Here is a 21781-nt window from a genome sequence, read left to right as displayed (position 1 = left end):
GAAGGGGAAAGGAGGAGCATGAATCATGTAACCATGTTAAAAATGAATATTAATAAATGTAAAAAAAATCACAAAAAAAAAAAAACTACATTACCCAGGAACCCACTGACTTCCCATCATTACCTACTGACGTAGACAGAGGATAAATTCGGTGGATTTCCAGGGCTAGCTCTTTTGTCCTTCCTATGGCAACTTGCAGCTGGGAAAGCATAGGTAGAGTAGTCATGGGCACGTGGTTTTATTTTATTACCTTTTTATTCCTTTACTTCTAGTGATTATTAATAAATCTTATAAAACATTATTTTTAAAGTTATTAATTTTAATTTTTACACTGGACAAGTAGATTTTTCAAGTACCAAATTCCTCAAGCCTCATCTAATGCAAGGTCCTTGCCTCCCTCATGAGCCAACTCTTCACTCATAGGAGCATTCATCAGTGAACCTACTTCCAATGTAAGGACTCTTTTGTCCCCTCAGATTGGCTAGATAGATCAACCTGGGGGAAAACCTGAGCTCCATTGCTCTTCAGAACACATTTTTCTATTCTCTCCTCCTTTTTCTGGTGGATGCAGAAGAGTCTTGCACTATTCAAATGTCCTTTCCTTTATTTTAAAGGTATTTCTCTTCATGGCTTACTTCTTGTTTCTGATTTGAATTGCTAAATTTAACCACTATGTTTCTTAAAGTTTGCAACTTTGGGTTTTTCTGGAGACAATCTGTGAATTCTTTTTATTGGAATTTCATTTTCTATGTTCAAAAATTCTGGACAGTTTGATTCAATTATTTCCTTCATTATGATGTTAACGTTTTTTTTGTCCTGTCATGTTCTTCTGGGAGAACTATGATCCTTAAGTTGTCTCTAAACATTGTATTTCTAAGATCAGTATGTATTGCTAACATTGTGAACACATTTTCTTTTGATGTTATTATTTTTGCTTCTCTTCTTTTAGATTATTCTTCACTTATATATACTTACATTCCCAATCTGTTGTTCTTTTGTTTCTTTGGTGAGGATTAGAGATTCAAGATTTTATAATCTACTTCTTATTTTTGCTATACAGGACAAATTCTGCTCTCTCGTTTTTTTTTCATTTAATAATTATTTTTTAGAAAAGTTAACATGGTTACATAATTCATGCTCTTACTTTCCCCTTCATCCCACCTGACTTCCCCCCATAGCCTATTCGCATTTCCACTGGTTTTAACATGTGTCATTGAGCAAGACCTATTTCCAAATTGTTGATAGTTGCATTGGTGTGGTAGTTTCGAGTTTACATCCCCAATCATGTCCTCCTCAACCAATGTGTTCAAGCAGTTGCTTTTCTTCTGTGTTTCCACTCCTGCAGTTCTTCCTCTGCATGTGGGTAGTGTTCTTTAACATAAATCCCTCAGAATTGTCCTGGGTCACTGCATTACTGCCAATACAAAAGTCCACCACATTCTATTTTACCACAGTGTATTGGTCTCTGTGTACAGTGTTCTTCTAGCTCTGCTCCTTTCACTCTGCATCAGTTCCTGGAGGTCATTCCAGTTCACATGGAATTCCAGTTCATTATTCCTTTGAGCACAATGTATTCCATCACCAGCATATACCACAATTTGTTAAGCCATTCCCCAATTGAAGGGCAGACCCTCATTTTCCAGTTTTTTGTCACCACAAAAAGCGCAGCTATAAATATTTTCCTACAAGTCTGTTTATCTATGATCTCTTTGGGGTACACACCCAGCAATGGTATGGCTGGATCAAAGGGCAGGCATTCTTTTATAGCCCTTTGAGCATAGTTCCAAATTGCCATCCAGAATGGTTGGATCAGTTCACAACTCCACCAGCAATGCATTAATGTCCCAATTTTGCCACATCCCCTCCAGCATTCATTATTCTCCCCTTCTTTCATTTTAGCCAATCTGCTAGGTGTGAGGTGATACCTCAGAGTTGTTTTGATTTGCATTTCTCTAATTATTAGAGATTTAGAGCACTTTCTCATGTGCTTATTGATACTTTTGATTTCTTTATGTGAAAATTGCCTATTCATATCCCTTGTCCATTATCGATTGGAGAATGGCTTGATTTTTTATACAATTGCTTTAACTCCTTGTATATTTGAGTAATTAGACCCCTGTCAGAGTTTTTTGTTATAAAGATTTTTCCCAATTTGTTGTTTCCCTTCTGATTTTGTTTGCATTGTTTTTGTTTGTACAAAAGCCTTTTAATTTAATATAACCAAAATTATTTATTTTACATTTTGTAATTTTATCTAACTCTTGCTTGGTTTTAAAATCTTACCTTTCCCAGAGATCTGACAAGTATTCTATTCTGTGTTCACTTAATTTTTTTATAGTTTCCCTCTTTATATTCATTCTGAATTTATCTCCGTGTAAGGTGTGAGATGTTGATCTAAACCTAATCTCTCCCATATTGTTTTCCAAATTTCCCAGCAGTTTTTGTCAAATAGTGGATTTTTGTCCCAAAAGTTGGGCTCTTTGGGTTTATCATACACTGTCTTGCTGACGTCATTTACCCCAAAGTCTATTCCATTGATCTTCCCTTCTGTCGTTTAGCCAGTACCATATTGTTTTGATGACTGCTGCTTTATAGTACAGTTTAATATCTGGTACTGCTAGGCCACCTTCCTTCACATTTTTTTTATTATTTCCCTTGATATTCTTGATCTTTTGTTATTCCAAATGAACTTTGTTATAGTTTTTTCTAATTCAGTGAAAAAGTTTTTTGGTAGTTTGATAGGTATGGTGCTAAATAGGTAAATTAATTTGGGCAGAATGGTCATTTTTATTATGTTAGCTCGTCCTATGCATGAACAGTCAATGTTTTTCCAATTGTTTAGATCTAGTTTTAATTGTTTGGAAAGTGTTTTGTAGTTGTTTTCATATAATTGCTGTGTTTGTTTTGGTAGATAGATTCCTAAGTATTTTATATTGTCTAGGGTGATTTTAAATGGTGTTTCTATTGCTACCTCTTGCTGCTCTAATGTGTTGGGAATATATAGAAATGCTGATGATTTATGTGCATTTATTTTATATCCTGCAACTTTCCTAAAGTTGTTGATTATTTCTACCAGCTTCTTAGTTGATTCTCTAGGATTTTTTAAGTACACCATCATATCATCTGCAAAGAGTGATAGCTTAGTCTCCTCATTGCCTATTTTGATACCCTCAATTTATTTTTCTTCTCTAATTGCTACTGCTAGTGTTTCTAGTACTATGTTGAATAATAGAGGTGATAATGGGCATCCTTGTTTCACTCCTAATCTTATTGGGAAGGCTTCTAATTTATCCCCATTGCAGATGATGCTTGTTGATGGTTTTAGGTATATACTGTTTATTATTTTTAGGAAAGGTCCTTCTATTCCTATACTTTCCAGGGTTTTCAATAGGAATGGATGCTGTATTTTGTCAAAGGCTTTTCCAGCATCTATTGAGATAATCATGTGATTTCTGTTTGTTAGATTGTTGATATGGTCAATTATGTGGATGGTTTCACTTCATCTCTACTTCTTAGAATTCCTTATTCCCTTGAGCTCAAGTTACATGAAAATACATGAAACTTCTCTTGATTTGTCCCAACTACAAGCTCTTCTCCCAAAAAATTTACCTTGTAATTTATTTTGTACATTTTTTATATAGACTTATTTATGAACATGTGGTTTTCCCTAATAAAATGTGAGATCCTTGAGGGCAGGAACTGTTTTCTCTTTGTATTCCCAGTGACTAACAGTACCTTGCACAGAGCAGGCACTTAATAGGATTGCTTGTTTCATTTCTTGGGTCTTTAGTTGGTTCTTCTTTCTTTTTATCTTTCTCAGTATGAACCAATATTCAAAACTATAATATAAAAAATTTTTTATTTTTCCTTTTCTAGCCCCTTCTGCTATGTTTGTTGGTTTTATTATTTGAACTATATGTGTGTAGCCTACCCAGTTTAGCATTATTCTCTTAGCAAGATATAGGGGTTTTGAGGCATAGTTCCAAATTGCTTTCCAGAACAGCTGGCCCAATTCACAGCTCCACAAATAGTGTATCAAAGTCTTTGTTTTCCTGAAGGCCCTTTAATATTTATCATTTCCCCTTTTTCAGCCAACTCTGCTAATCCAACAGGCATGAGGTAGGACCTTGGAGTTGTTTTATTTTGCATTTCTATAATTCTTAGTGATGTGTAGCTTTTATATGCATAGAGAGAGTTCAGATTTCTTCCTTTAAGAATTAACTGTTCATATCCTTTTATCACCAAATGGCTCTTATTCTTATAAATAATCTATTCCACACACACACACACATAAATATTGTGTGTGTTAACTGGGGGAAATACGTGCAGCATATTTCTCTGATAAAGATTTCATGACATAGTGTGAGAAATCTATCCATGGCCTGATAAATGCATCACAGCATGCTATCTACGTGTATTTACCCTGGCCCCTCACTTTGCTTGGCATGATGTGGCATTAAAAAAACTTCAAAAAGTTCTTCAGAAAAAGGTGTCAGGAAAAAATGGAACATGCAGAGAAACTGTACTTGCACAGGAGAGAAGAAAATATATCTCTATATGACATCAAGAAAACAAGGAATGAGTGAATGGGCAGATTCCATTGATGTTCTGGCCTCAAGTCTGGAAATAAAGAAATTTATTAAGAAGTCCGTGTTGGACTTACATTGAGTGGCAATGCAGAAAGCTGATCCAAATCTCTTGTCACTTTTTGTAGTCTCTGATAAATGACAATGTGACCATCATGAAATGTCTAATGACATGGATCATGTCACTAACTTAAAGTACCTGGCATCGCTATCCTTTAAGACTGGAGAGTACATGTTTGATAAGCACATCCTCGAAAGCTGCAAAATCCCACTCTGAGATCCTAAGGCACTGGATCCTTGAACAAAGATCATAGACAATTGGTGAACGACATCCCTGCAACTCTTCCCTCTCAATACGAAGAATAAATTATTTGACTTTTCCAAAAAAATCTGAAATCTTTTTTAGAGATCTGAAATCTTTTTTAGAGCAATATGCTACAAATATTTCCCCCAGTTAACTGTTTTCCCCTCTGATCCTAGATTCACTGGCTTTATTCATGAGAAAACTTTTAAAATTTTATATATTCAAAACTATTTGCTGTGATCCTCTCTGTTATTTGCTAAGGAACATTTCCATTGTCCATAGCTCTAAAATGTAATTTCTTCCTTGCTCCTCTAAATTGTTTTTAATGTAACCTTTAATATTTAAGTTACATATCCATTTGGAGCTTTGTAGATGGCGTGAAGTGTGGAACCAAATTTAATTTCTGCTAGTTCAGTTTCTGGTTTCCTCAGCAATTTTTGCCAAATATTGAATCATTATCCCAGTAGCTAAAATTTTGGGGTTTATCAGATACCAGGCTATCAGGTTTGCTTGCTTCTATATGCTATGTTCCAAATCTATTCCACTAGTCAGCATCTCTACTTCTTAATCAATACCAAATTGTTTTGATTATTGCATTGAAGTATAGTTTAAGAGGTGGCACTACTATGCCCTCTTTCAACTTTTTTCATTTTTTCTCTTGAAATTCTTGATGTTTTGTTCCTTTATATACTTCTTTATTATTATTTTTGCTCATCTATAAAATAATCCTTTGGCACTTTGATTGGCATGGCACTAAATAAGTAAAATAATTTAGGTAATATTCTTATTTTATTATATTAGTTCAATCTACCCCTAAATGGTGAATATTTCTCAATTATTTAGGTCTGTAAAGTTATCGTCCTATAAGCTCAGGTCTGACCATGTCATTCACCCTTTCAATAAATTCCAGTGGCTCCCTATTGCCTCTGGGATCAATTATAAAATCCTATTTGGGGCATTTAAAGCCCTTCATACCTTTCCAGTCTTATTACATCTAACTTACCTCCACATATTTGGTTGCCTAGTGACTCTGGCCTCTTCCTTTTGATCACATAAGACACTCCATCTCCCATTCCATGCATTTTCACTTGCTTGGAATTGGAATTATTGGAATTCTTTTCTTTCTCATATCTACTCTCTGTCTTCTTTCAATTCTCAGCTAAAATGTTACCTTCTGCAAGAAGCCTTTCGGGTGTGACATTATCAAAATCAGTTCCTTTTTAAAGGTCTTAATTTTGGTTTTTAATGTACAGTTTTTTAAATTTTTATTCAATCAAATCTACCTATTCGGATGCCAGGAATTTAATTTGTTCCAAATGAATGTCTCTCTGCATCGTATTTGTGACAAATACTATTCCATTTTCTTTCCTCTAACCTTTTTTTTTCATTTTTTCTTCCCGTTTCTCATTATTGTATTTGGCTGGTTGTTGTCCTTCATACTCAAAGAGGACCAAAATGACATCATGATATTGGGAAGTCAATGTACAGTGTGTCCTTCCATGACCGATTAGATCAATATGAGCTGGAAAGGTTCTACTATAGGTCGGGCTCAAATAGCCCACATGAGCATTTGGGATGGAGATGTCTCTAGATCTGCTCATCTCACATTTCTTTTGAGCTACTGCAATTCTGCTTTGATCTATTTGAAGGTGATTGTTATTATATGAAGTGCGAAATATTCAATTCAGTAAGCATCAATTAAATGTCTAACATGGACTTGGATGAGGCACTGTGCTAGGTTTGGAGTATCCAAAGATAAGACGTGCCATGGACCTAGCCTCAAGAAGCTTACAGTTAATAAAGAGAATATTATACACATACAAATGAAGAGGAGATAAAGCTGAAAGTCATAGAGGGAAAGGTGAAATCCAGGCGATTGACTCTTAGATTTAGGGATCCGAGAGATCTAGAAGCTACCTAGTCCAACCTGTTCATTTTACACAGGAAGGACTTAACCTTCCCTGGGAGGCTGACTTGCCCAGGGCTACACAGTTAAGAAGCAAGTAACTGAAGACGAGAGAGAACTCTGTCAGTTGAGCCAATGCAAGAAAGTCTTCATGGAGAATATAACATTTGGGAAGGTCCTTAAAGGCAAAGAATTTCAAATGGCATCAATGTGAAGGGAGTTCATTTTAGGCATACCAGGCAATCTACAGACTACACAGAAACAAAAGAGGGAAAGGCAGGATCAGAGAAAAATAAAACCTAGGAGTGTTAAATAAGATTGGAAAAGCTATCTGGATTATTTGGATGGATTGGTTATTTGGATCCAAGTTGAAGAGAGCTTTAATTCCCAAGAGGGAATTAATCCCTAAATAATTCCTTTAATTAATTCCTAAGGAGTCTGTAGTTTACTGGTCGGAGTAATAATAATAAGGAGCCACTGAAAGTTCTTAGAGAAATGATCCAGTCAGACCTTAGTATTGGTAAAATTTAAGTAACTGTGTGAAGGATGGATTGGAGCAGAGAAGATATCACAGGCAGGATGATCAGGAAGTAAACTATTACATCATCCAGGTTGGAGATGATAAGGTCCTGGACTAAGCTACTGGCAAACATAAGTGTAGAAGAGGTAATAGTTATTAGGTTGGGTCTCTAAGAATCAAAAGAATCTGGCAACTGATTTGCATGCAAGGATTTGAAGCAGAAAGGGAAAGTTCAAAGATGATGCCAAAGTTTTAGACCTTAGAAACTGGGAAAAAAAAAAAACAACAGAGTCAACAGAAAAAAACAGAGCTTCACAGAGAGATTTGGGCAAAAGGAAGATAAATTGCACGTGGAATATATCAAATTTGTGAGGTTACCAATGATGTCTAGCCAATAGCTGAAGGTACAGACCAGGGCTCCATGGAGAAATCAATGGTGGGGAGATAAATTTGGAATCCTTTCTACACAAATATGTAATGAAACTTCAGGAGTTCGTGAAATTGCCAAAGGAATTTATAGAAAAAATATAGAAAAGGAAAAAGGCCAAAGAATTGAGGGGAAATGAAAACATTTATTTCTTTTTGTATTAAAATCCAGGTTTCCCTAAATCATGTTAGAAGAATCTTTTCCCTGTTTTGTTTATAGGTTTATCATATACTAACTTTTATAATACTATAGTAAGTCCTAATTCTAGGATCTTTCTGTTACACTGATTTTCTTTCTCTGTCTTTGGTTTTCCTTTTCATCTCTCTCCCTCTCCCTTTCACTATCCTTCTCTCTCTTTCCCTCCCCTTTCTCTCTCCAATTCTCTCTTCCTGAGTGTCTGTGTTTCTTTTCTTGTCTCTTAGACATGCGCATGCACCTACACCCTCACACACATACACACCTCTTTAACCAACCGAAGAAAGGTTGGTAATTACTATCTAATGGAATCTAAAGGGAATGAAAAGCTGATGAAGTGGAATTTGCCTTTCCAAAGGTTCTTGAAATTGTTGCCCATCTATTTATTCACGGACACTTTATTGTCTTTTTCCAGTTCTAAAAAAAGATACCTACATATTGAACTCAATCTGTAGATTAATTTGGGAAGGATTAAGATGTTTATTAGAAACCTATCTTAACAGCAATGCAGAAAAAATATCTCTGCTTGTTAAATTCTCTTGTTTCTTTGATGACAGTTTTGTATTTTCTTTTTATTTAAAAAAATTTTTATAACCCTTACCTTCCATCTTATAATCAATACTGGGCATTGGTCCCAAGGCTGAAGAGTGGTAAGGGCTAGGCAATGGGAATTAAGTGACCTGCCCAGGATCACACAGCTTGGAAGTGTCTGAGGTCACATTTGAACCCAGGACCTCCCATCTCTGGGCCTGGCTCTCAATCCACTGAGCCACCCAGCTGCCTCCTATAATTTTCTTTTTTTTTTTTAATACTTTTTTTTAAACCCTTGTACTTCGGTGTATTGTCTCATAGGTGGAAGATTGGTTCCAAGGGATAAGAGTGGTAAGAGCTAAGCCACTGGGGTTAAGTGACTTTCCCAGGGTCACCCAGTTGGGAAGTACCTGAGGTCACATTTGAATCCAGGACCTCATGTCTCTAGGCCCTTGAGATATTTTTAAAAGAAAATTATAGGGGCAGCTGGGTAGCTCAGTGGAGTGAGAGTCAGGCCTAGAGACAGGAGGTCCTAGGTTCAAACCCGGCCTCAGCCACTTCCCAGCTGTGTGACCCTGGACAAGTCACTTGACCCCCATTGCCCACCCTTACCACTCTTCCACCTAGGAGCCAATATACAGAAGTTAAGGGTTAAAAATAAATAAATAAAAGCAATGATGCAGATCCTAAGCACAATATAAATGTGAGTCATTATCTTTGTACATTCCATCTCAATTTGGATTGATTAGTATGAATTCTCTAATTACAGATAATCAATCTTACTTGAACAAGATGAATAATGTTAAAATACACTGTTCTTGCTCATGCTGAAGTGCCTCAATATCTGTCAAGTCAGCCCATCTGTGAGGCTTTGCCCCTGCAGGATGATTAGTGGACATGTACCAGGGGGCAGTGTAGACCAAGTTAGATAGAAAATCATCATTCTGACAGGCTTGAACTGTGGCTACCTTGTAATCTCTGACAATCTACTGGATGAGAATTGAGACTGCAGGGTTACTCTGATTTACATTTCTCTTCTTAGTGATTTAGATGTAACCTTCCATTATGTTGTAGATAGTGTACAGTTTCTCCTTGGAAAATTATTTGTTCACTGTCAATTGGGGGAATGGCTAAACAAATTGTGGTATCTGTGGGTGATGGAATACTATTGTGCTCAAAGGAATAATGAACTGGAGGAATTCCATGTGAACTAAAATGACCTCCAGGAATTGATGCAGAGTGAAAGGAGTAGAACCAGGAGAACATTGTACACAGAGACTGATACACTGTGGTACAATCGAACGTAATGGACTTCTCTACTAGCAACAATGCAATGACCCAGGACAATTCTGAGGGATTTATGAAAAAGAATGCTATCCACAGTCAGAGGAAGAACTGTGGGAGTAGAAACCCAGAAGTAAAACAACTGCTTGATCACATGGGTTGATGGGGATATGATTTGGGATGTAAACTCTAAACGACCACCCTAGTACAACTATCAATAATATGGAAACAGGTCTTGATTGATGACACATGAAGAAACCAGTGGAAATGCGCATTGGCTACGGGGTGGGGGGGGAGGTTTGGGAGGGGAGAGAATAAGAACATGATTTATGTAACCATGGAAAAAAATTTTTTTTCTAAAAAATTAAATTAAAAAAAAAAAAAGAAAGAAAATTATTTGTTCAGGGAGCAACCAAGTGGCTCAGTGGATAGAGTACTAGGCCTGGAGACAAGAGGACCTAAGTTCAAATCTGACCTCAGACACTTCCTAGCTCTGTAGCTCTGGGAAAATCATTTAACCCCATTGCTTAGCCTTTACCTCTCTTCTGCCTTGGAATGGATACTTAGAATCAATTCTAAGAAAGAAGATGAGAGTGTGTTGTTGTTGTTGTTTTTTAAGAAAATTATTTGTTCATTTCCTTGGTCAATACATATTAGTTTTCACATATACCTTAAAGATGTTATGATGATAATAACAGATAGTTTGGAGAAGCAGATAAATGTGTCAGGGTCAAATAGAGCTTTAAGTCAAGAGCCAGAGATTGACAGGCTACAGTGAGGAAAGGAGGGGGTAAACACTCCTGATTCTCAAACCCCTCCCCCTCTAACTGCTTCTGCTTCAGTTGGTAATGAAGACAGGAATAAGATTCCTCTGGTAAGTCTCAGTTATGGCTGAAACCCCAACTGATTTTCCTTTCTTAAATTTATATTCCTCCCAGGTCAGTATGATAAGTATATAGAAATTATTTATCTAACTGTTGAGGACAGAGGAGATCTTAAACTGGCAGCCAACAGTATTCAAACTAAATATACAGACTGAATTGTAAGTATCTTCCCAAATAATTATCAGGCACAGATTTGAAGGTAAAAAGTTATATTAGGAATTAACAAGGAAAATTAGAGAAGTCAATGAAGGTTTTAGGATAAAGGAAAGGTGACCCTGATCTGTTAAATTGATGCCCCTTCTCCCCTCCTCACTGGAGGGGAGGAAACACTTAACTAAAACTGGCTCTCTTGCTATAGATAAATATCTTACTCTCTAATCACTAAGTAATTATATAATTATATGAATGAAGACTAGTAATAACAAATAGGCTAACCCTATGAGTAGAAATCACTAGCTTATATTACAATGGCCACCTCAGGTGAAACCCCAAGTCAGCAGTGGCAAGCAGAGTGTCTGCTCACATCCACTCCCACCAATTAACTGTCTTCAACCCTTCTCAACTGCCCCTCACCCAAAGTTCTCCAGGGGGGTCCCCTGGAGGGGGGTCTTTTTTCAATGACTTGTTTCCCTTCTTGACTTTTTGGCTGCATTGATTTTGTCTGTGCAAGCATTTTTTCCTTTCATGTAGCCAAAGTTGATTTCTCTTTTAAGGTCTCCTTTATTCCATGTTTGATTAAGAATTTCCTTTTTAGCCATAATTACAAAAGGACTAGTGGAACTGCCACACATGTAATCAAATGGCCTAGCAAGGGGCTACCCTCAGTAAGATACGGTGTTCCCAAACAGGAGAAGACTGTACCAGCACTGAAGGCAGGAGGCCCCAGAAGGTCACCCGATTTAGTTTTAACTAGAACGTCTAGGCCTATAGCTTCACAAATAACCTGGTTTAAGTCAGAAAGCCAGAATGTCCAGTGAGCTGACCAGAGAATTTCTCAGGTGGGTTCACTATGCTGATCCATAGAGACTGACTCATTTTTACTTAGTTCCTGAGCTATTCATTTCTCTTTTGTAAAGAACTGAACACAATCCAGAGCATGATATTCTCCATTGGGTAGGGCATTTTCACTCATTAAACGAATCCACTGTTGCTGTACCATCCTGTATTTCCACCTTATTGGGCAGCTAACTCTTGCTACAGGGCCAAGTGATGTTTCTTTTTTTTTAATATTTTATTTCTTCAGTTACATGTAGAAACAATTTTTTTATTTTTTAAGTTCATTTATTTAATTAATTAATTTAGAATATTTTCCCCATAGTTACATGATTCATGTTCTTTCCCTTCCCTTCACCCACCCCTCTCCTGTAGTCAATGCACAATTCTGCTGGGCTTTACATGTATCATTGATCAAGACTTATTTCCATATTATTAATATTTTCATTAGGGTGATCACTTAGACCAGTGATAGGTAAACTTTGTAAAGAGGAGGCCAAAGAAAAGGAAATGCTCATCTGTCCCTCTGTTTCTAAGACAACCCTTTCAAAGTTTCATTGTATTGTATCCTACTCACTGTATTCGTCAGATCAGGAATAATGTCACACGGCTGGACAGAACATTTCAGGGGGCCACATGTGGCCCGTGGGCCATAGTTTGCCCATCACTGACTTAGAGTCTACATCTCCAGTCATGTCCCCATTGACCCATGTAATCAAGCAAATGTTTTTTTTTTCTGTGTTGTAGAAGCAATTTTTGATCATTCTTTTCTGACATTTTAAAATTCAGATTCTCTCCCTCCCTTCCTTCCACACCCCTTTCCAAAGCAATAAGTAGTCCTATATATGTTATACTGGTGCTTTCATGCAATACAGAATTCCATGTCAACCCTGTCACAATAGAAGACACATATCACACCTACAATAAAAAACTCATGAGGGAAATAAAAGATGGCAGGCTTTGACCTGAAATCAGATTCCAACAGTTCTTTCTGTGGCTGGATAGCATTTTTCATCCTGAATCCTTTGTGAACCAAGTAATGCTTCTGCTGGATGCTCTGTGAGTAACATCTAGCAGGAGTTAATAGGGCTAAATGGTAGTCCCAAAGTTAAAGCACTCTTGATTCCATTAACAAGGAATACTTTAGGTCCAGAATGATGGAGCTGATAGTCTCACAGTCTTCTGACTGATTTAGACAACATCTGGGTAGTTGAATTCAATTTGCCATGCCACATTTGTACAGCTCTAATTGTTAGGAAGTTTTATCCTTATTTAAAAGTATTATCTGGGGGAGGGGGCAGCTAGGTGGCTCAGTGGATAAAAAGCCAGGGCCAAAGGCAAGAGGTCCTGAGTTCAAATTTAGCCTCAGACACTACCTATCTTGGTGATCTTGGACAAGGCACTTAAACCCCATTGCCTCGCCCTTATTGCAATAAACACTATTGATTCTAAGATGGAAGATAAGGGTTATAAAGAAAAAAGTATTATTTGTTTTGGAAGATAGTGGGATCTCCATCACTGTAAATCTTTAAGCAGAGGTTGAATGACCACTTATAAAGTGTGTTGTGGAGAAAATTCCTCTTTGGATATGAATTTAATTTGATCTCTAAGGTCCGTTCCAATTCTATGAGTCTGCTGTGCTTGCCCTAACCCTCCCCATCTTGATATGGATTCCTCTCCAGGAGAAGCGGAGGGATTGCTTATATTTTGACTCAATTGTTGTGTAATTTTTTTAAACATCTGTATGAATTTGTACCCTTGGGAAAATTTCTCTCTCTAGTTTTATTTCACTGCAGCCAAAAAAAAATGGTAAATTTAGCAAGGCAGAAGTGCAATGTATTAAGGATTTCTTTCTGTCTGAGCACATGATCAGTTTTTGTGAGAACTCCATGTGTCATTGGGGAAAATGTGCACTTCCTGTTATATCCATTTAGTTCTTAGCAGATATGTTGACTATACTTTGTTCACTGAACTATTCAGTTACAATGGGTATATTTTGCTAAATTTACCATATTTTGGATAATGAAGTATTGGGATTTCCTATATAAGTAGATATCACCTGGAAGATCCTAAATATATTTTCCTTGACCAAGATCATGTTACTGTGGTGTTATTTATACAAAATAACCAAACTCCACTGCATGAGGCAACCTTTAACTGGTTAACCATCTATAGCTCTTTATAGCATTTATAATATTGCTCCTGTGGAATTCGCTGCCTAATATTAAATAAAATAATGGTTCGCTTAAAACATTTTCTTTCTTTTTTTTTAAACCCTTACCTTCTTTCTTAGAATTGATTGTAAGTATCTGCTCCAAGGCAGAAGAGTGGTAAGGGCTAGGCAATGTGGGTTAAGTTTCTTGGCCAGGTAGGAAGTGTCTGAGGCCACATTTGAACCCAGGACCTTTCATCTCTGGGCCTGGCTTTCAATCTACTGAGCCACCTACCTCCCCTCTCCTATATATATACATTTTTTTCAAAGAATCAATTTATTCCATTAAGCAAAGTATGCCCAATTTTTTCTTATGTTAGCTTTTCTTTTATAAACTCAATTGCTCATCTTAGTACATGAAAATTTAGCATTATAAAATTTGCAATTTATCATTCTATTAGTATGTTATAATATTCTTTTAATGCTTTCTGGTTTTAGATTTTACCAGTAACAGAGATCAGATATATTTCTATTCTAGCTTTTTCTAAGATGGCCATTGCATGGTTTATTTAATCTGTTCTTTCAGTCTTAACCTCCCCATGTAGTTTTACATTATTTCTATAGCTTGCTTTTTTATAGGAGAGTACTACCCATCTAGGTTTAGTATTAGAATAGTTACACAGTTGCTATTTACATTGTTATTGGGGGCATAATTTTCTCTTTACTAAGTTCTCTACTATAACAAATTCACAAATCAAACAAAATTCCTATATTTTATATTGACTTACTTGTAGGCTTCTAAAAACTGCTACTACTAATTTTCATCCCCAAAAATATTTCTTTAAGAGAAGAATTTTATTTTGGAATTAGCAAAAACTTTTCCTGTCTTCCATTTGTTCTCATTTCCTTTGTGAATCTGAACTGACTTTTTTGATTGTGAAATGAAGGAATGAAGAAGAATGACCATGATTCTCCCTCCTACAAACATAGCATCTATTACTTTAGCCAAAATAATCTTGTTTGGTTTGTTCTCTTTCAGAGGCTTCTATCAATTCTGTACCAATATTTTCTGTGATAAATCTGAACTAACCAATGAGTTTTCTTTAGACCACCTTAGAACGAAGAAGTCAGACTAAATATTCTCTCATTTCCCTGCCAACTTTAACCTATTATTTCATCTTGATGTTCCACCAACTGTGTGAGCTGGCCAGGGCAGGCATCATCACTGTTTCACAGATAAAGCGTCTGAGGCCCAAAGAAGTGGTGATTTGCCCCGGGTCATACAATAAATGAGTGGAATTCAATAATCTAATTCAATAAATATTTTCCAAACTCGAATTCCTCCTAAGTTTCTGTGCTTCCCACAGGGAAGACCTGGGACTAGAATGTGTCTTGGCCCAAGGTCTTTCCTACCACAGGGCACAGTGTTTCTAGTGGGGGGATTCTGAAGGAAGAACGGGAAAGAGGAGCGGGAAGGGGAGATGCTCACTGACGGCTCATCTTTCTAGAGAGGAGACGTCTCCCTCCTTCCAGGGTACCTGCCCTCGCAGGTCCTGTCGGAGCTGCCTCCGCTACACGGGTTTGGTCCCCAAACCAAGATCCCATGGAAGATGGAAGGCCCCAGTCCTCAGGCCCAGAACCACCCCTTTGCCCAGCCACCAGGCCCTGACCTCAGGGAGCACCCTGCGAAGGGGTAGGTAAAAGCTCTTGGGCATGGGGCAGGGAAGGAAAAGATGGCGCGAGGGCCGTGGAGCAGCTCCCTCCCCTCCCTCCCTCCTCCAGGAAAAGCGGGGAGTGGGCCTGGGCCCACTTTTTGGCCGAGACCCTAACAAAGGAGGAGGCCTGTGGAAGAGCAGGCCGAGTCACCCCCTCAGCACCCCCTCTGCCCGAGGGGCCCTGCGGCACACCCGGGAGGCCGAGAGGTGAGAGATGGGACCCGGGAAGGAGGGGGAAGCTCAGCCCTGAGAGCGCCATCGCCTGAGACGCTGGGCTGCTCCGTCCAGGCTCAGAGCACTCTGGACTTCCCTTAGGTAGTTACTTCCTAACGGACAGTCTATACCTATAATTACTGTTATCTACTCGCACACACGGACTGATGTATACACGTGTGCTTGTATGTGTCTCAGCGTGGCTTTGCATGCATATCTAGTTATAGGCACGCGTGTGCACAGCTACACGGATACACACATGTGCACATATACACCTATATGGTGTGTATCTGCATACATGTGTTTGTGTGCGTGTGTATCTGGCTTCTAGAATGAGGCAGAAAGCCGCTGGAGAACACTCCTGTTCTCCCTATGTGATGTTTTATCTTTGTGTCTCCAGCGGCTGATTTAAGTAGGTACTTTAGTAGGTGACTCAGTCATTGAACAGAACCAAGTAATTGCTATGTGCAAGGCCTTGAGGAAAATCCAGAGATGGAGCAGAGTCCCTGCCCTCAACGTATTTATTGTTTAGTGAGGCAGGAGAAAAGCGTAGTAAGAGCTAGCTAGTTAGAGTAAAGAGGCAGCTGTGATTGGCATTAGCAGTGGAAGGAAGGAAGGAAGGAAGGAAGGAAGGAAGGAAGGAAGGAAGGAAGGAAGGAAGGAAGGAAGGAAGAAAAGAGAGAGGGAAGGAAGGAAAGAGAGAGGGAAGGAAGGAAAGAGAGGGAAGGAGGGAGGGATGGAGGGATGGAAAAAGGAAAGGAAAGAGGGAGAAAGAAAATGAGAGGGAAGGTAGAGAGGAAGGGACAAAAAGAAGGAAAGGAGAAAGGAGGGAAGAAATAGAAAGTGCTCTTTAAAGAAAAGGAGAGAGGGATGTCACTTTTTGAGGATAAGGACTGTTTAGTTTTTACTGTTGTGTCCCCAGTGCCTAGCCCGGTGTCTGGCATGTACAATGGAAAGAACACTGGACTTAGAGTTGTAGTTCTGGATTTAAAGTTCCATTTCTGCTACTTACTACATATCTAGGCCTTAATTCATTTGTGAACTAGNATCCAGGATATTGGAGGAAGAACTGGAGATGCTGAGGGACCAGATCTACTGTACCCTGCACCTGGGCCAAGGAAAGCCACCTACTCCCAAGGGGAAACATTCAGAATGTGGACACCTCCCGCCCTGCTGAGTTGTGCCTATCCTGTTTGCTCCAAGTGATGAATGACTTATTGCTTGGATTAGGTTAAAGGATTGGGGATGGGGAATGTGTGTTTGGGTGGGGGTTGAGGGAGAGGAGGGAGGAATGTGCTAATCCAAGGCCAGAGAAAAAGTGAGTATGTCTCAAACCTGGTACTGCACTCCTAACCTCAAGCATTTGCCACAGAAGCTCTCATTGAAGCAGAAACCAAGCTACATTTTTTTTGCCTCTAAATCTGAAATAGGCTTCAAGAAAGTACACATGCTAATAAAGAGAGAAAATAAGTTCCAGTTTTCCTTGGGTTTCCTTGCTCCTTTTCTTTGGCTGGGGTAGAGGGAAGGAGCTAACAAGGGCAGGGACACCGAGACACTAAGAAGGGGGAACTAAGCAACTGACCACTGAGGGGGATCTCTGGGGCTATAAGAATATCCACTAAACTCATCTGGAACTGTTGCCTAGCCAGAATAACTTTCCCAAAGGCCAAGCCATCCCTGACTCCCTCCCCCTAGGATTCCAGAAGATTTTCCCACAATCCTGATCCAGGAAAATGGAACCAAGCCCAGCCATAGACTTAGCCCAAATGTCATCAAACCACTAGGGCTTTGTTCCTCTGCCATTCAACAGAGAACCTTGAAGAAGCCCAGTTCCCATCAGGTGGGGACTCAGAAGTCCTTGAGCACCTGAAGGCTACAGAGAATTTGTCCACTAGGTTTGGGCAAATTATAAGACTTGTAAGACTCCTTTCCGTGTTGTAAGTATCTGAATTATTAAAAGGACTTATTATAGCAGCCTTCATTCCTTCCTCAACATTTTATTTCAATGGTCCAGCTAAATTTAAGGAATTCAGAGGGGAAAGAGCAGTCGCGCATGCGTGTGTGTGTGTGTGTGTGTGTGTGTGTGTGTGTGTGTGTGTGTGTTTAAGTCTTTCCACTTAGATCCCCAAGGACTGATCCTGGCACCAAGCACTGGGCATTGTCTGGGAACTAGAATATAGCTAGAAATAGAGAATAAGGAATTGAAGACTAATCCAGTATCTCTATCCTATTATATACCTCTTTGTCTCTCCTTTGAGAACTGGAAGTATTTAACTCACCAGGTTGTTGTGAGACTGAAATTAGCTAAGTTTAAGTGGGAGGAGGAAGAGTAATAGAGGCATTATCTTGAAATAGGCAAATATAGAAAATACTCTAGTATTTTAAAATTTATCTAGCCCATGATGGTATAGTTAGTACAAGGAGTCAATTGCTTTCTGTGTGCCAGACACAGTGCTAAGGACTGAGAATACACATATAAGCAGAAGGACATTCCTTGCCCTCAAGGACATTCTAATCAAAGAAAAAAAACATGCTAAAAAGGGTAAGAGGGGCTGGAAGGAGAAGGTGTCCCCCACCCCACCCCCATCCCACCCCTGAAGAACAGCTTCAGGAAAGGGGAACTTCAAGAGGATTGGATAGGAGGGTGACCATGACACTTTTCTTAAATTTTTGTTGTTCAGTCATTTCTGTTGTGCCCAACTAATAGGACCTCTGCCAAGGGGCTTTCTTGGCAAAAATATTGGAATGGTTTTCCATTTCCTTCTCCAAGGGCAAACAGAGGTTAAGTGGCTTGCCTAAGTTCCCACAGCTAGGCACTTTCTGAGGCTGAATTTGAATTCAAGTCTTCCTGACTCCAAGACCAGTGTTCTATCCACTGAGCCAATTAAATGCACTCCTTAAATTTTGCAGATGAGATTTAGAGAAATTAAGTCAGTTGTCCAATATCATACAGCTAGGAAATAGGAGCCAAGATTAGCATTGAGCTAAAAGTAACTTTAGAGATCATTGTAGATCACCATTCTTATTGGACAGAGGAGGAGAGTTGACTTAACTGCCTAAACCCACACATTAAGTTAGTAGTCAGTCTGGGACTAACAACTCAGGCCTCTTGACTCCTAGTCCAGTGCTCTTTCCATACAAAAGAAACCAGTTCCCGCCAGCTTACTCCAGTGGGACCTCCACTCCATCCTTCTGACCACTGTATCATCTTGTTCTTATCCCGTAACCCAGAACACACCATCTTTGGTTGCATCACCAGGCTCACTCCTTGGGAGGTACTCTGTCTCCTAAAGGAACCAAGGCCCTGGCACTGAGTACGGGAACTCTGATTTAGCCGCACTAGTCAGGCCAGGACCACCCAAGGGGAATGCACTAATTGCTGTTTGGTTATATTTGGATTTTTGTTTCTTCCATCAGAGCCTCATGGGGATTTTCCAAAGCACTCTTCCATCCAGATTAGATAAGCCACCTCCATTCTCTGCTTATAGGCTGAGGGAGCAATTTTTTCCCCACTTATGCCCTTATGTACAGCCTCCAGGACAGAAGGATGCTTGAAGTGTTCATGGTTGTACTAGTCTGCAGATCTTGATATCCTGAGCAAGTCAAGGCACAGCTGAACAAAGGCCTTGGAGACCAATAAGCAGGTCTGGGGTCTGGAGAAAGATTGGACCCTAGTCCCTTCTCTCACCAATTAGCTATGAGCACAACTGAGATTTCATAAAGCAGAAAAAAGTAAAGTCTCTTGAAGCTCACACACTCAGAGCTCATCCAATTGCCTCATTTTCCCCATGAGGAAACTGAAAGGAGACCAAAACTGAGTCCAGAGAGGTAACCACACTGCTCATTAGCTGCACACCCTAAGCCTGGAGTCCAGATTTCCTGATTGCCAGGACAAGGCTTTATATTACCAACTATTTCATACTTCTCAGGATTTCTAAATCTTGAACATCTCTAAAATCCTGATGGGCAGCTAGGTGGCATAGGGGTTAGACCACTGGGCTGGGAATCAGGAAGACTCAACTTTCTGAGTTCAAATCCAGTCTCAAATACTTATCACCTGTATGACTCTGGGCAAGTCACTTATCCTGTTTGCCTCAGTTCCTTATTTGTAAAATGAACTGGAGAATGAATTGCAAAACACTCCAATATCTTTGCCAGGAAAACTCTAAATAGGCTCACAAAAGGTTGGACACGACTGAACAATGACAACCTGAAGGATTTGTCTAAAGTTGTATAGTTGTGAAGGTCTCTTCCCTAGAACTCTGGAACAAAGACCTCTCTAAGAGCCTGACTGAAGTCACTGTAACTCTGGAAGGAGGTACAAAAGGACACGGAGTCAGAACGGATGAACTGACAAATAGAAACAATTGTAGTAGAACCAAGCCCGTGTTCGGTAGCTTTGAGGAGGGGGAAAGGGAGATCAGAGAGAAACATCAGAGCATGGGGCTGGCCTCTGTACAGCTCCTTCCCCTCTCCTTTTGCCAGAGAAAGATTCACTGGACACATCCTGGGCAATAGGAAAGAAGTGACCTACCTACCCCCATTACCACCACCTAACTGCCAATGGTTGAGGTTTGTTGAGCACATTTTTCACAAACAAGGATGGATGGAGGTTTCCTGAAGGCCTCTGCTCCAGTCTTTGATGACCTAGAATCACCTAGACCTCCAAGTTGAGAGCTGCATCAAAGATCCCAAGTGATGATGCAGGTGAAACTCTTTCATCTTCTTATTAGTCATTCCTGGCTTTGTTAAACATTTTATCCTTTCAAGAGTGCATTCTTGCCTGGATCTATTAGCATGGTGAGCAACCAAATACCTTGGCTGGAATTAACTTCAGATTTTCCCAGCTTTTTTGAACCAAGTGAGGACAAATTGCTATGTAAAGTCCCTATGATATGAACCTGGGCCATGGAAGGTTATGAAATAAGACCCAGGCTGCAGGAAGATGTTTCAATAATGATGCTAACTCCTCTCCTTGTTCAAGACTGAACCTCAAGGGCTTAGACCTAGAAAGTCAAAAAACCATGCCAAACCCTCCTGATTAGAGAAATGTGAATCAAAACAACTCTGAAGTACCACCTCACACCTAGCAGATTGGCTAAAATGACAGCAAAGGAAAGTAATAAATGTTGGCGGGGATGTGGCAAAATTGGGACACTAATGCACTGGTGGTAGAGCTGTGAATTGATCCAACCATTCTGGAAGGTAATTTGGAACTATGCCCAAAGAGCACTAAAAGACTATCTGCCCTTTGACCCAGCCATACCACTGCTGGGTTTATACCCCAAAGAGATTAAAAAATGGCTATGCAAAAATATTCATAGCTGTGCTCTTTGTGGTGGTAAAAAAAATTTGGAAAATGAGGGGGTGTCCCTCAATTGGGGAATGGCTGAACAAATTGTGGTATATGATGGTGATGGAATACTATTGCTCTATAAGGAATGGTAAATCAATAGATTTCTATAAGAACTAGAAAGACCTCCATGAACTGATGTGGAGTGAAATGAGCAGAACCAGGAGAACACTGTACACAGTAACTGAAAATTGTGGGATGATCAAATGGAATAGACTTTGTTACTAAAAGCAATGTAAGGGCAGCTGGGTAGCTCAGTGGATTGCGAGCCAGGCCTAGAGACAGGAGGTCCTAGGTTCAAATCTGGCCTCAGACACTTCCCAGCTGTGTGACCCTGGGCAAGTCACTTGACCGCCATTGCCCACCCTTACCACTCTTCCACCTACGAGCCAATACACAGAAGTTAAGGGTTAAAAATAAATAAATAAAAGCAATGTAATGATACAGGATAACTCTGAGGTACTTATGAGAAAGAATGCTATATACAGCTAGAGAAAGAACTGTGTAAGTAGAAATCCAGAAGAAAACATGTGATTTATCAGTTGTTTCTATGGGTATAGGATTTGGGGGTTTGGTTTTAAAAGATTATTACAAACATGAATAATATGGAAATAAGTATCAAGTGATAATACATGTATAACCCAGTGGGATTGCTTGTCCACTCTGGGAATGAGGAAGGAAGAGGGGAGGGAGACAACAAGAATCATGTAACCATGGA

General features: G+C 39.3%; 1 protein-coding gene across 1 annotated transcript in view; it reads left to right on the top strand.

Annotated features, from left to right (window-relative positions):
• Positions 1-16341, top strand: part of KIF12 (kinesin family member 12) — a 38900-nt gene extending 22559 nt beyond the window's left edge. The window contains exons 17-18 of the mRNA XM_044664092.1: positions 15291-15475; positions 15565-16341. Of these exons, the coding sequence (XP_044520027.1) occupies positions 15291-15475; positions 15565-15763 (384 nt within the window). The 3' untranslated portion in view covers positions 15764-16341. The remainder of the gene's footprint in view (positions 1-15290; positions 15476-15564) is intronic.
• The last annotated feature ends 5440 nt before the right edge of the window (positions 16342-21781 follow it).

The sequence above is a fragment of the Gracilinanus agilis genome, chromosome 2 (assembly GCF_016433145.1).
Source record: "Gracilinanus agilis isolate LMUSP501 chromosome 2, AgileGrace, whole genome shotgun sequence".
NCBI classification, from domain to species: Eukaryota; Metazoa; Chordata; class Mammalia; order Didelphimorphia; family Didelphidae; genus Gracilinanus; species Gracilinanus agilis.
This window is presented reverse-complemented; position numbering and strand designations above follow the sequence as displayed.